This window comes from Bidens hawaiensis, unplaced genomic scaffold, assembly GCF_021521415.1.
Source record: "Bidens hawaiensis isolate Kalapana, Puna unplaced genomic scaffold, B.hawaiensis_p1.1 tig00419396_1, whole genome shotgun sequence".
NCBI lineage: Eukaryota > Viridiplantae > Streptophyta > Magnoliopsida > Asterales > Asteraceae > Bidens > Bidens hawaiensis.
Window position 1 is genome coordinate 894,978 of NW_027504847.1, and position 15,721 is coordinate 910,698.

The following is a 15,721-nucleotide window of genomic DNA, read 5'->3' on the forward strand; positions in this document are numbered from 1 at the left end:
AAAAGTCAATACCTAGGTCCAAGTGGATGACGGGCAACTACCCTTTTAAGTACAGTTTTGTTCTAAGTTATAAATATTATAAAAGAAGTAGGAATTTACCCAGCGCAACGTAAAATCTGGGTGATGGTAAAGATCAAGCGTTGTCGGTATAAGTCGACGTGAATTCAGCCGGTTTTTTATGATACCATAACTAAAACAAAAATGGCAGTTAGTCGGTTATCGTTACGGTGGTACTGGAACAAAAACAATATGCAGTGACTTTATGCGAATTTGACCGGTTTCTTTCTCATTCGTTACGGTACCAGAACTAAAACAAAAAATAAAAAGAAAAATTATAACTTTAAAAACAAAAAAATAATTACTTGACCCAATCAGACTTTGCCATATGGACCAATCGTTGAAGAGCGTCGTCAAAGTTCTTCTTTATATTATATAATAATATTTAATATATAGAAAAAAAATTCAAATCAAAACAAAGTCTTCATATCATAAACAACAACAACAACAACAACAACATAATAATAATAGTTATATTTTGTTAAAATTAACCTCTTAAAAATAGTTCGCTCTTGGCAAACTAATAGTTATGAAGTTAATAATACAACAAGGTGTGATAAGCGTAAATCATAACGGGTTGATGTGGCGATGGGCCGCAATGTGAAACACCACGCCTAGTGGCTTGGTCTATGTGCTTACCCGTCTTCAAGCTAGTTCTTCCAACCTGACAACCAACTCGACACCATACTCGAGACCCCACTTGATCATGAAGACAAGTCAAAAAGGGTAAATGCTTAGATAAACCATCAGTCATCAAAAAGTGAGCCTCTCGAGGAAGAGGTGTTAGCTCATACTGCAAAAGTAAATTCAACAACCGCAAAAGTAGACAAAGCAATCTCGACATTCAAAACATAACACAAAAAATATACCCCGAGGATTACAACCAAGTGTTCAAACTTCTACACGTTTGACATATTTTTCGACATAGTACAAAATTTCCGCGGTGCCGGAAATGCTTCCACAAAGCATTGATTCAAATAGAATATGGTTCGAGACACCGGCCACACGAATAACGATTCAGACACACATTGTTTTCGAACTCTCAACAAGCGCACTTAAGAAGGACCAAACGAACCACGATGCCCAATCAAGAGGGACTTTGCCAAGGCAAAACAGGGTAACAGATCTTCGTTACATAAAGAAAAAAAAATGGATTGAGTGTTGACAAAGTTTGAGAGTTTCCATGTCACATTCGAGAGGATAGAAAATAAAGAACTCAAATTCAAAAAATAACTGTAAACAACAATCTCCTTTAGGGGCGGAACTTGAACGTGTCAAAAAATTTGAGGGTGAAGATTGTTCGCCGACACCAGTTTTAATTTTTATATCTTATGTCTTAGCATTATCATTAATATTTAAGCGTGTTTATTTAATGTTTTGTAGTATTTTAAATTTAATATATTATGTAGTTCTTTTAATTTAAATTAATATAATGTTTTTAATAATTATTTATATAAATCAAAATTATTAATTAATTATATTACATAGTAATTAATGACGTCACACTTTTAACACGATATGAAGAGTGAAACCACAGCCTTCATTTCTAACTCCGTATAAGTTTTTTTTCTTTGAAAATGAGATGTCTATGTGACGGTTTTCATATCATTAACTAAACCAACGAAAATAACAAACAATAGCCACTTGAGTAAATCATACTACTAGTCTACTACTATTGCAGTTCGATTTTTTAATATCTTCATAAAATGTTATCCACTAAAACATAGACATATATACATCACGCGTCACGTTAGAACCTTGGCAACTCATGCACTAGATATTTATATTTTATAGTATTCTTGTGTCACATCAAGACAAATTTATTCGATCAATGATAATTGGTAAAGAGTACAAGCAAATGGCATATTCCCGTAATTGATTGCAATACTCAATTGACCTCGACCTGAGATGAGCAAATGTTTTTTTTTTTAAGAAAAGCAAGCTTGAATAAAAAACATATATCCGGTTAGAAAAGCCTAACCGGGAGCAAGAACAAAATTACATGATAAGTAACGGGTTTTTAAGCCACATTATCCATTTCAAACGAAAATTACAATTACGAGACGAGTACCACAAATAAGAAACCGACACAATCGAATCAAACAGAGAATCTTTGTCTTCGCTTTGTGAGCCAAAAATCGTCTCATTCCGAGCTCTCCAAATAATCCACCAAGTAGTAAAAATGATCGCCTCAACAACCTCTTTTTTTCTTCTTCACCCATCTAGTCGAATCCAACCAATTAATAATATTCATAGGATCTTTGTTAATCGGGAGCTCCACATCCAACCAACGACTTATCGATTTCCAAATGTTAGAAGCCAAATAACAACCTCCAAAAACATGATCCAAAACTTCCACCGAAGAAGAACAGAGAGGACATAGAGTAGAAGGAACATCAATACCTTTATAACTTAAGTTAAATCTTGTCGGAATACGATCCATAAGCAACCTCCAACTTAAAATATTGACCTTCCTAGGTATATATTTGTTCCATCTTGTAGCATAAGAAGTTCCCATAAACTCTCGATACTGGTACCGGTGAATGGTATTGACTAAACTAGTACATGTACTAGTATCAAAATGAGTATTTCGATACTGGTACCGGTGAATTGGAATGGTACCGATATAAAATTTTTAAGAAAATTAGGATAAAAAAATTTAGGATAAGTATGATACCGAGCTAATCTCATAGTTGAAGCTTCTGAAGTACATGTTTGGTTGAATATATATAAACCTATCTCTAATCCTTTAGAAAATATAAATGTATTTTTATCACGAAACTTAAATTCTTACTATTTAATAATATATTTTACATCATCTTCATACCATTACAAAAACCTCATGATTTAAGTATACTATTATACTTGGTAAACGAAAGTTACCTTAATGACCTCATTTAATAATGCCATATGCATATTAAATTGCTAACTAAACTATATATTACATGTACGGTTGATTGAGATTGAGATCGAGATTATTAAAACAATTAAATAAAAAAGTAAAGAACATATTATTTGACAAGTATACAAAGTGCTAGTAATTTGGCTGTGTTATGTACATCCACCGCAGAATTGTAGCATCAATTACAGACACAGTCTAGGAGTCGAACTCCGGGTTGTCTTTTGAGTAGAGGAGTGCAATCAATGTGAGTGAGAGGATCAGAGGACCTTGTTTCAATGGGCGTGAAGCTTTTGGGAGTCAAACTTCGGATTATCTTTTTCTTGCTTCTTGGTCTGGTTAAATACCCTTCTATCTTTTTCATAGTAATTTTTTTAAGAAAATACTAGTTATACTAATAAAATACAGTTGTCTTGCAATTATCGCTTATTTTAAATTACAATAATAGTAATTAATGTATTTTCAAAACAAAATTATATAATTTTACATATTTTTGACTTTTTAAAAAAATATTTAATATATACAGTTTTCTACATATATAAGATGTAAATAAAAATTTAAGAATCTTATGTCTTATTAATATTCATCACGTATATTACACATATTCTAAGCTAAATAAAGAGAGTTAAATACAAGAGGTTAGCAACCCTTGTTAAGCTAGACAAATAAATGAATAAATACAAATAAAATAATAAAAGACTAATTAGGATTATGTTAAAAACTATAAGATAAACACAACAACCAAGTTTATTCATTGATACACAAGATCAACTTAAACTCAAATTCAAATGAAGAAAACAAACAAAATTTAAATAAACTAGTAAGGACTAAATTTCATTTATGTATTTCAACCCACACATTAACAACTATAACGATTAATTCCAACAGACAAGTCACAAGTGACAAAAATTGTCAAGTTTGCAAGTCTCATCGTTGCGACCACAATGACGAGTTAGCGGGGACAATGGTGGACGATTATAGTGACAACAATAGTTATTACAACGAATTCATATAAAAAAAACTCATGTTGATTAGTTCTATGCATATTAACAGTCATATGATTTTATGATTTTAGGTATACCAAAACAAACCATTTAGTAAACAAAAACCACCTAGATTGATTCATTTAATAACTTCAGATGTACACATTAAATCTGTACATATTAAATCTCTAAAAAAATAAAACACACATAAGAATGATTGAGATCAAGATATAAAATATTAACAAAATTAAATATATAAAAAAATTTAAATGATCTGATTTATTTGGCAACTATGAAGAGTGCTAGTGTGGTAGGTAAGCAAAATGCCTCTCAAGAGGATCGGTTAATGTGTTCTTCATCTCCACAAGTCAACTTGACACCAACACCCTCATGTGGACCCCACCTCACCAAAAACACCTACTCCCCCGTCTCACCAACCACACACAAATTCCCACTTTATCCTTCCCTATTATCCCATAATCCCCATTTTACCCTCCCCCACCTCCCTCTATATAAACATTTTTCCTCATCATCAATAACAATTCAAACCAATTATTTCACTAACCCACCCATAATATTATTATTATTATTATTATTATTATTATTATTATTATCCAATGGAGGCTGAAACCATATTCCGATCAAAGCTACCGGACATTTATATCCCAAACCACCTTCCGTTACACTCTTACTGCTTTGAACATATTAATAAATTCACTCACCAGCCGTGTCTCATCGACGGCGCCACCGGCGACGAGTACACCTACGCTGACGTCGAGCTGACGTCACGTAAAGTCAGCTCGTCACTCCACAAGCTTGGGATCAACAAGGGTGATGTTATCATGATCTTACTCCCGAACTCGAAGGAGTTCGTGTTCGCGTTCCTCGGCGCGTCGTACATCGGCGCCGTGTCCACGATGGCCAACCCGTTCTTCACCCCCGCCGAGATCGTGAAGCAGGCGAGGGCCTCGGACGCAAAGATTATTATTACACAGTCGGCGCACGTGCCGAAGGTGCGGGAGTTTGCGTCCGAGAATTCGGTGAAGCTCGTTTGCATCGACGCGGACGTGGAGGGGTGCTTGCAGTTCTCGGAACTGATGTCCGGCGATGCAAACGAGCTTCCGGAGGTGGACGTAGCGCCAGACGACGTCGTGGCGCTGCCGTACTCCTCCGGGACCACTGGTCTACCGAAGGGAGTCATGTTGACTCACAAGGGACTTGTGACCAGTGTGGCACAACAAGTGGATGGTGATAATCCGAATCTGTGGATACATAGTGAGGATGTGTTGATGTGTGTACTGCCTTTGTTTCATATTTACTCATTGAATTCGATATTGTTGTGTGGGTTGCGTGCCGGTGCGGCGATTTTGATCATGCAGAAATTCGATATTGTGCCGTTTCTGGAACTGATTCAGAAGTATAAAGTGACGATCGGGCCGTTCGTGCCGCCGATTGTGTTGACGATTGCGAAAAATGTGGAGGTTGTTGATAAGTATGACTTGTCGTCGATTCGGACGGTGATGTCTGGTGCGGCCCCGTTAGGGAAAGAGCTTGAAGATACGGTTAGGGCGAAGTTCCCTAATGCTAAGCTCGGACAGGTAGTAAACAAAACAAACTCAAACTTTGCAAATTATTGGTCAGAATAGCAGTTTGAACAATATTTGGATTTGGATGGCACCATAGGGGGGGGGGGGGGGTTCAAAGTTTGAAAATGATTGGTTCGAGAAATATTGGTTAGAATGGCCATTTCTGACCATAGACGGACAAACTTTGGAAATTTTTGGTTAGAACGGTCTGGCTTTTATATGGATAGTTGTTTGAAATGGTATAGGGTTAGATGTCAGATGTATTTGAATATTTGGATTTGGATGGCCGTTCTGACCATTGGGGGGGGGGGGGGTCAAAGTTTGAAAATCATTGGTTCGAGAAATATTGGTTAGAATGGCCGTTTCTAACCATAGACGGTTAAACTTTGAAAATTTTTGGTTAGAGCGGTCGTGTGACTTTTATATGAATTTTATAGTTGTTTGAAATGGTATAGGGTTAGATGTCAGATGGTGTGTGTATATATGGCATGTACAATATTATAATCTAGAGCTCATATGTTTGTAATGGTTATGTTTTTTAGGGTTATGGGATGACGGAAGCAGGACCGGTGCTAGCAATGTGTTTAGCTTTCGCTAAAGAGCCGTTCGAGATCAAATCCGGAGCGTGTGGAACGGTTGTTCGCAATGCCGAGATGAAGATCGCCGATCCTGACACTGGCGCTTCTCTTCCGAGGAATCAACGTGGTGAGATCTGCATTCGTGGTGATCAGATCATGAAAGGTTAGTAGTAATTCGAGCATTACAACATTAAATATCATAGTTTTTTGTTTTATTACCGTTTAACGCGAGACTAAAAAAATTACGGCATTTAGGTTACCTTAACGATCCGGAAGCGACAAAGAGGACGATTGTTGACGGGTGGTTGCATACCGGAGATATTGGCTACATTGATGACGACGATGAGCTTTTCATCGTTGATCGGTTGAAGGAATTGATCAAGTACAAAGGATTTCAAGTTGCTCCAGCTGAGCTCGAAGCGTTGTTGCTCACGCATCCTGATATATCCGATGCTGCAGTTGTTCCGTAAGTTTGCTCATCTTGTATATTTGATGCCAATGCGGGGCTAGCCCACATGCTTTTTATAGAGGAAGTGATAAATGAGTGGTTTAGAATTATCAGTCTGAGCAGAGTAGAGTAGGAGTAACATTTGTCATTACAAAAAGTTACATGTTTTAAAGTTTACAATTATTTGGATTTGTAGAATGGCAGATGAGAACGCGGGAGAGGTTCCTGTCGCCTTTGTTGTAAAGGCGAATGGATCAACTATCACGGAAGCTGACGTTAAGCAATTTGTTTCGAAACAGGTAATTTCTCGGCATTATTTATTCACGTAGTTGAGTCGATCGTTTTGTTATTCATGTTTACAAGTTAAAAAGGCTAAGTAGTTGATTTAGAATATAGTTTAACAAATTGATTTGAAGTATAATAAATTGACAAATAAGTTGATAGATTGGAAGTCATCAAAAGTTTATTATTTGAATGCAAGTAATCTTTTGTTGTGAATTCAAAGTAGATTTTTATATTCTAAGAATAGAAAACATATTTTCCCCTGTCTTCTCAGCTAGATCTGTTTTCTTAGAACGGCGTTTTTTTTTGTGTCAGAGCAGCACACTCTCTAATTTGGAGAGTCCGTTGCCCCACTTTTCTCAGCTAGATCTAACTAAACCATATTTTTTTAATCTAATGAAACTATATTTTTTTATGTAGTTTAATTAAAGAGGAAACTATACTCACTTTCAAGATTTAACTAAAAAGGGAAATTTGCAATTTTGAACATTTTAAAAAAAAAGAAAACCTTTAATATTACTTTAACGTAATTTTATCGCTAAAAATCTAGGAACAAACTACACGGATAGTGTTCGTGGTATGTTTAAGTATTATGTTTTCGATTCTTATGTTTGAAATAACCTTTGTTCCTCACTGTTTGCTTAAACGTGACACATACGCTTCTTAGAGTAGATGTTCGTTAAATTTTCTATTAAATTTTAGTAAAAAGACTATTATACCCCTTATAAAAAAGTGGCGTTTGACCCAATTACCCCTTGGTTATAGTCGGTAGGTAAATTATAATGACCCCGATCAGCAAGTTCTGGTTGCACGAACATTTATATTTGTGATTTTAATGATGGATGTGATTATGATTTTCAGGTGGTATTCTACAAGAGAATTAACCGTGTGTTCTTTATCGAGGCGATCCCAAAATCCCCATCGGGAAAAATTCTTCGCAAGGACTTGAGAGCGAAGCTAGCGGCTGGTATTCCAAATTAATCGTGATAATCGGTTGTCTCTACAGAGTTGTAATGATTGAATATGATCCAAGTTAAAAACTTTTAGTTTGTATAATTATACAACATCAAAAGTTTGTGTTGCATTCAATTCATTTAAATCTGTAAGATAAATATAAGGTGGATGTTGTTTGTGTATTGTATTCTTTTTCCAGTTTCATATGCTATAATTCTTTAAATATAGTGTTTTAAGATTTTTGGGAATTGGCTATATATAGCTTAATTTTAGATTTTTTTTTGTCTGGTTTGCGACAGATTGGATCGGGTCACATAATAAGAAAAACAAATTAAATTTCAAATATCATTAGGTCTTTTCCCATAAACTCCAACCAATCAACTATTAATGTTACTTATATTTAATTTATAATAATTGAGTACTTATTGTAAGGGTTTTTTTTACCACTACATCACTTATTGTAAAAATTCATATATCTAACTGGGACGTCACATGTCGCAAAACGTCCACTTCTGAAACATACTGTGTTGGCGAGTTTTGTTACCCAGAAAAAGAACTTTTAATTTTTATTAGTTAAATATATAGAAACTATGACATTTAAAGTTTAGGGTCGAGATATTGTACAATAATGCCTTAACGTGCGATAGGTACGCAAGACGCTTAAAGACAAAAAGCAAAGGCAAAAGTACTAAAATGCTAAAAAACGTTCAACCAAACCCTAAAATGCTCAGCCAAAAACCTAAAACGCTCAAAAACGGTTTTCGTGAAAAAAGTAAAATATTGATCGAATAACCATCCAAAACTGTTTTTTTCGGTGAACCAATGATTAATTGGATATGTATTGATGATTCCGAGATGTTGTTATGTGATTTCATGGATCGATTTCGTGAAAAACCGGATTCGCGTACCTATTGTACGTTAATGTATTATTGTATTGTATCTTTTCCTTAAAGTTTAAATAGACTTAAATAACCTAAACCTATGATTTAAATTCCTAATGATTAGGATTATTTTAAAAACTATGAGAGAATCATAACATAACAATCCTATGTTTATCCGGTAATTCACAAGATACACTAAACTTAAATAAATAAAAACCGAATAACTAAATAAACTAGTAACGACTAAACTACCCTTATGGATTTCGACCCAAATGCGAACTTTGACGACTAATTTCAACAGTTGTTACAGACTTATAGATTGGCTGTCGTGTAGATAAACCAAATCAACCCGTTCATAAATATGATTTTAATGATACAAAGTTACAAACTGCATATTCCGATAACGTGTTTAGCGGATTATTTATTACAATACAAATACAGAAAGCTTAAGAACCGAGTTCGAGAAATTTTGTTGCCATAGGATGCTTAGCTTCTGATAAGTTGTTCGAGTTCAAAACTTCAACGATCTCACCACCCACAAGAAGACACACCACGTCCGCAATCCTTTGAATTTGTTTAATGCTGTGAGAGACCATAGCAATTGTCATTCCCTTACTCTTTAACTTCACCAACACATCTTCTATGTTTTGCATCGATATAGGATCCAACGCGCTCGTTGGCTCATCTAACAACAAAACCTGTGATAGAAAAGATTTAATATATGTGAGATTCTCACACACCTAACCTTAGATGTGAAATACATTATATTACATCATTTTGATAAAAATAAAAAAATAAAAAATAAAGCTAAGACTAAAAGTTAGAATTTACTTGCAAGATTTTGTTTGAAAAATCAGGGTTATAGATTTTCCCATTATTATATCTACCAAACACTATGTATAAGTGTATTATACTGTTGACTACATATAACCGGTTTTGTGTTAAATGCACCCTAGAATGGTAGCTAGAAAGAGAGTGTGATAAGCAATTACATAACTCCCGGAAAAATGTGCCGAGTGCTTATGTGTTTTTTCACAGTTCTCTATTTAGAATTGGTTATGTATTAAAAGATAAATGACGTTTCATTATGATATCAAAAGCAGAATAATAAAATAAGAAGTTAAATAGGTTTTTAGGCCATCCGTAATGGGGCGACAAAACAAGGAAAATGGGGCGATTTTTTGGTGAACACCCCCCCCCTTCTCGCAACAAAGGGGGCGAGATTTGGGGGGGGGGGGGGGGGGGGGCGATGACTATTTATCGCCTGGTTTGTGTTTGTGTTTGTGTTTATTATTATTATTATTATTATATATATAAGGTTACAACACTATTACACCCCTAAAACAAAAATTTACCCTTTGCTGACTGGGGGCCACATGGCGCAAGTCGCCCCATTTTGTAGCCCCTCCACTACACATAGCCTTAGTCACTATGGTTTGACCAAAATACCGGTTTAGTCCAATAGATTTTGTTTAAGTACATTAGATTCTTTTTTGGACCAAATACATGAGTTGATTGTGATGATAGCGAAACTATTGGATTAATAAAGCCAGAAAAAATCTTTTGTAATAAAACTGGTATTTTGGTCAATCCGCATGGACTAAAAACGCATTTACTCTAAAATAAGTGTTGATTAAAAGGGACATCTAATAGCACCCAAACTTGATATATTTGGCAAACATAAAAAAAGCATGACATCATATTCATAATATCAAAGAAGAAACTCTTGGCTTAAAAAAGCACAAGACGCTTCGAGGCGTTTACGTCCAAACGCAAAGGCGCGAAGTGTAAGACGCACGCATCATGTAGCTTTATTTACAATCAGAAGCTCCGCCTCGCATCTGTTTAACATAATAACCTTTTTATGAAGAAAACCTTCAATCTCCTAAAAACCTTAATTTTGACGATTGACCCAAAAGTACGCACATGAGGCGGCCCGAGGAACCAAAGATTTATATTTAGTAGAATAGGGTTTGCGATTCAAAAGGGGATAGCGGCACAACTTGTTGCTCGCTTACCCATTATCCAGATGTAGCTCGGTTGGTGTTTATATGCTATTACTTAAGAAGACTTTTACCTATAAAAAAACCAAGAAAAATGAGAAACAAAGAGGGTTACCTCTGGTTCATTAGCTAATGTTCTCGCAAGTGCAACCCTTTGAGCTTGACCAACTGACAGTTCACTGCCGGGTTTGTTAAAGAATGATGAATCAAGGTCAGCAAAAGTCAACAACTCGTACACTTGTTCATCTCTTAGTTTCTTTCCTTTCAACTGTGGCCCGTATCTTATGTTGTCTGCAACTGTACCTGCTCAAAAAATGGTTCATCAAATCAAAATCTTAATCACTTGGATCCAACACACTAAACATTAACTCTAGAGGTGCAAACGAGCCGAGCCGCTCGCGAGGTACTAGAGATCCGCTCGATAAAAAGCTCGAAACAAGTTGAGTTTTTTCAAGCTCAAGCTCAAGCTCAAGCCGAGCCGAGCCCAAGCCTCCAACAAAACTCGTTTAGTTATCGATCCCGAGCCCGAGCCCGAGCATTGTATGGGAAGCTCGTTTAGGTTTGTTGAGCATTAACAAGCCTTGTGTATAATTCATGGTTGTAAAAATCCCGACTAGGCGCCGGGTACTCGTCAAGTAATCGTTACAAGGTATGGTGCCGAGGCGACTTTCTTTAAATCCGCCTAGTTACTCGGAATCGATCAAAAGTGGTCAACCTCCGCCACAATTGGATCTATTCGGCCAACTCGACCCGATTTTGATTTTAAAAAGTTATAACATAATTCATATTTCTATACTATTAAAGAATGACTTATCAATTTTTTAATTAGTTATTTTCAAATTTTAGATACATTAGTATTTAAATTTGTATCTTTTTTATTTATATTGATATTCACGTATTTTGTTATAAATATTAGTAGATTTATGATACTTGACATAGATATATAGATTCCCAAAAATTAGTTTCTATGTCCGAGTACTCTCCGCCTAGACCGAGTACTCGCAACTCCCCAGTCGACCGCCACCGTCCTGGGAGCATCTAGCGACTTTTGCAACCATATACATTTTAAGTTTTACTTCTTTTGTACTTCTATATATTATTTTCAAACTGCACAACAGAGCTCGAGCCGAGCTTTGACTAGTTTAAGGTCTTACACGAGACCGAGCTCGGTTTAGACTCATTTAAGTTTTTTTTTTTTTTGAATATATATAAATAATTAAAAAACATATATAAATCAATTAAGAAAAACAAACAAGCCGAGCCCAAGCTTAAAAAAACAATTCACGAGCTGAACTCTCGCACTCGTAAGTCAAAGCGAGCTGAGCTCGAGCCTAGTCATCATTTACCTTCGAACAAAACCGGAAGCTGAAACAGCATACCCACTTTCCGCCGAAGCTCAAGAACATCAACCCCAGTAATATCTTTTCCATCAAGAAACACCGTCCCAGAAGGCGGTTCCCAAAGGCGATTCAGAGCTCTTAGCAGCGTTGACTTCCCGCTACCACTCGGGCCTATGATCCCCATGATTTTGCCTCTGGGTATATCCAAGTTCACGTTTTGAAGGATCAAAACCCCTTTGTCTGATGATCTTGACAAACCCTTTACTTGAATTTTGCTTCCTGACACGTTAACCTCTTCATCGGCTTCATTTAGTGATAGTAAATGCTCACGCACACCAACTGTTTGATGAAATGCCAAAATGAAAACAAGTAGTTAATAAACTGATCATGGAGTCTGAATTGCTAATAACATTAATGGGTTTGGTAAATAAGTTTAATTTACAGTTAAATGATTGTATTATATGTATACATGTGTCCTAAAACATGATGTTTTTACCAAGCACACCAAGTGTTCGATGAAATGGCTAAATCAGAACAAGTAGTTAATAAACTGATCATGAAGTCTGAATTGCTAACAACATAAATGGGTTTGTTAAATAAGTTTAATTTACAGGTAAAAGATTGTATTATAGCTAAGCATGAGTCCTAAAACATGATGTTTTTACCATGCACACCAAGTGTTTGATGAAATGCGTAAACCAAAAAAAGAAACTAATAAACTTTTTTTTTAAAATATATTTGGTTAATAAGTTTAACTAATGGTTACCCTTTTGGATTATAAGTGATCTTACCTTGGAAATTGTCCATGAAAATTGAGTTGAAGTTGAATGTTGTGATAATCAGATTATGAAGATGAGCAAACTGCCTTCCTCAGTATGTTTCATTTTGTATGGATATCACCTAAGTAGCTGTGTGTGTGTGGAATCTTTTGTGTCATAGTGGGATGCCAAATCATAATGTCATATACGAATACGACATGATCAATATTCTAATCAAAGGAGTAAAAGTACAAGGAATGCTTTAATGGGGTTGAAGAGTTAGTTTGTCGTTTAGTTTCCGCGGTTCGTTTTGGCGTTGCTTAGTTTGGCTTGGTTCGATTATGAAACGAGACATAATCGAAATCAAACGGTAATTGATATTTAATGTTATTTAATATTCTTGTCAGATAGCCTCCCGTTGTACTTCCGGTATGAACATCGTCATTTCATATTTTCTTAATATTATTTCTTCTATTTTATTCAAAAGATGTGTTTTCTTTTCTCTTTCTTGTTCCTTTATTGCATAAGCCATGTTAACCAAACTTTGTCGAGGTCAGGAATTTTGCTTGTGAAACCTTCATCTGAGTAACCTTCAAATTTCACTTCCATCAACGAAACGGGTTCCCATTTCGAATAGCTTCTTACAATCTCCCAGACAACAATGTTGGAGAAACCTTACTTTTCATAAGTCTTCTTGTACTGCTTCATCGTTATCTTCATTATATCTACATCAACGCTTCCGTTACCTTAACAATGGCCCTATATATTTTTAAAAATAAAAATTATTAATTTAAATAAAATTTATAAAAATTAACAACTTACAATTAAATTAATAAATTTAATTCCGTCAAACCTACTCAACTAGTTCGAATATTTTAAGAACTGTCATTTGAAATGATATCGTTATAGATTGATGATAAAAGAGGAAATTAGCAAAGGAAACTCAATTATATTGGCATGATAATTGGTGGTAATTGGGGAAATTTAAGGAAATATTCCCGAATTTATTTGCTTTTGAGACACATAAATTGTGTTTAGTGAGGGATAAGCTCATAAAGATACACGACATGATTATATGTGGCGCACTGCTAGAAGAAGCGAGTGTTGTTGACTGTTGAAAGTTAATTACTTTGAGTAGAGACGACACATAACACAATTCCTTCAAATGAAGCACTATCAAGACAAATGATCATTTCTAGTGATATGGGGTCGTGTAATGTGTACCGAACCTTTCGAAACCGTTGATCATTTGTTGGTAAACACTCCAGCTGCAAGAAACATATGATTGTAGATATACAAGTGGTGTAATCATCCATACTTACCATGTTCCATGCCGGAGGAACTCCTCAAATTTCCGTCAACTATCCCAATCCAGTTTCAAACAAAATCAAAATAATTTTTCAGTCATTTTATGGCTCATACTAAAATAATAAAGGTATATTGGTTTTATATAATACCAACTATTATCTTTTGATCATTGCTGGTCTTAGCTAACAAAATGACTGGTGATAGTCCCACCTTTTAACATGTTTGTTTCCAACGATCCACGACTAACGAGAAGCATAACTCCATCAGCTCCGGGAGCTGAAAAATGTTTTTTTTTTTTATCAGAAAACTCCTTTTTCGCTGGAAAACTTGACTTGAACACCACCACCACCACCACTTGAACACCGCCGCCTCCAACCAACAACCACCACATGAACACCACCACTACCTCCAACCAACACATGAACACCAACACCGCCACTTGAACACTACCACTACCCGAATTCCACCACCACCGCTGACCACCACTATTTGAAGACCACCATAGATGGTTTCACCTGTAATAGGAGTTTTTTTTGGCCACAAACATTTTCCAATGACCACCACCTAAGGTTCCGACAACCTAAATAATTTGATTTTTACTAAAAAAGGTTCCTAAACGTTCAATCTAAGGTTTCAAAGAGATTTGAATAAAATGTTTGAGTTTTATCGGCGACCAAAAACTAACGGAGCTACGCTTCTGTTCGTCGTGGACCGTTGAAAGCAAAAATGTTAAAAACTGGACTGTCACCAGCAATTTTGTTAATTGGGACCGACGTAGCCCAAAAAGTGATAGTTAAGATTATTTAAAACCATTATACCAATAATAAAAACCAAAAACATAAAACTTAATTCTAACTCTTTACAAGCTATAAACATTTAGGTGTATGGTTTGCATATATGAACAAAACCAAGGACCAATTAGCAACACAACTTACCGCATTACACAAACACAAAAACCAAACACGAGTTCACTTCACATATTCATTCTTCAATCAAAGACTTCAGTCTTTCTTTCAAATCAAATCCCAAATTCAAGACACACCCATAATAATGAGGTCAGCCATTCCAATCATCATTTACCATTAACACTTCTTCAAGCTTATTATTGCTCAATTTTCACCATTTTAACCTCTCATTTTGGTAAATTTTGCAACTTTCTTGAAATTGGCTGCAAGTTTATTGATTCATTATAATATTCAATCAAAATCAAGGGTTTTTGTTTGAATTGATTTGATTATTATATGGGTTGTTAATAATTTGTGGGTTCTTGGTTAAATTAAGTTTCTTGATATTAAAAGGATGAATCTTGGTGTAAAAAGATTGGATTTTTATATGAAGTAAGTGAAACCCTAATTGGGTTTTAGAAATTAGGGTTTGAAAGATAGATATTGATTATTGTGAGAGTGGTTTATGGGATTTTTGAGTTGAATTATGCACCCGCCGAAGCCGAATTTAAAAATCAATCTTGGTGTAAAAAGATTGGATTTTTATATGAATTAAGTGAAACCCTAATTGGGTTTGAGAAATTAGGGTTTGAAAGATAGAAATTGATTATTGTGAGAGTGGTTTATGGGGTTTTCGAGTTGAATTATGCACCCGCCAAAGCCGAATTTAAAGATCAATCTTGGTGTAAAAAGATTGGAT

General features: G+C 35.3%; 2 protein-coding genes across 2 annotated transcripts; one reads left to right on the forward strand and one right to left on the reverse strand.

Moving 5' to 3' along the window:
- The first annotated feature begins 4,510 nt into the window (after window positions 1–4,510).
- Window positions 4,511–7,972, forward strand: LOC143608655 (4-coumarate--CoA ligase 2-like). The gene is made up of 5 exons (XM_077083634.1): window positions 4,511–5,537; window positions 6,068–6,266; window positions 6,359–6,569; window positions 6,748–6,850; window positions 7,695–7,972. The coding sequence occupies exons 1-5, from the start codon at window positions 4,557–4,559 to the stop codon at window positions 7,812–7,814; spliced, it is 1,614 nt and encodes a 537-aa protein (XP_076939749.1). The 5' UTR covers window positions 4,511–4,556; the 3' UTR covers window positions 7,815–7,972.
- A 1,125-nt stretch (window positions 7,973–9,097) lies between these two features.
- On the reverse strand, window positions 9,098–13,075 carry LOC143608562 (ABC transporter I family member 17-like). The gene is made up of 4 exons (XM_077083573.1): window positions 12,803–13,075; window positions 12,018–12,350; window positions 10,787–10,974; window positions 9,098–9,366 (listed from the first exon to the last, which is right to left on the reverse strand). Exons 1-4 carry the CDS (start codon window positions 12,816–12,818, stop codon window positions 9,115–9,117), a joined length of 789 nt encoding a protein of 262 aa, XP_076939688.1. The 5' UTR covers window positions 12,819–13,075; the 3' UTR covers window positions 9,098–9,114.
- Between the last annotated feature and the right edge of the window lie 2,646 nt (window positions 13,076–15,721).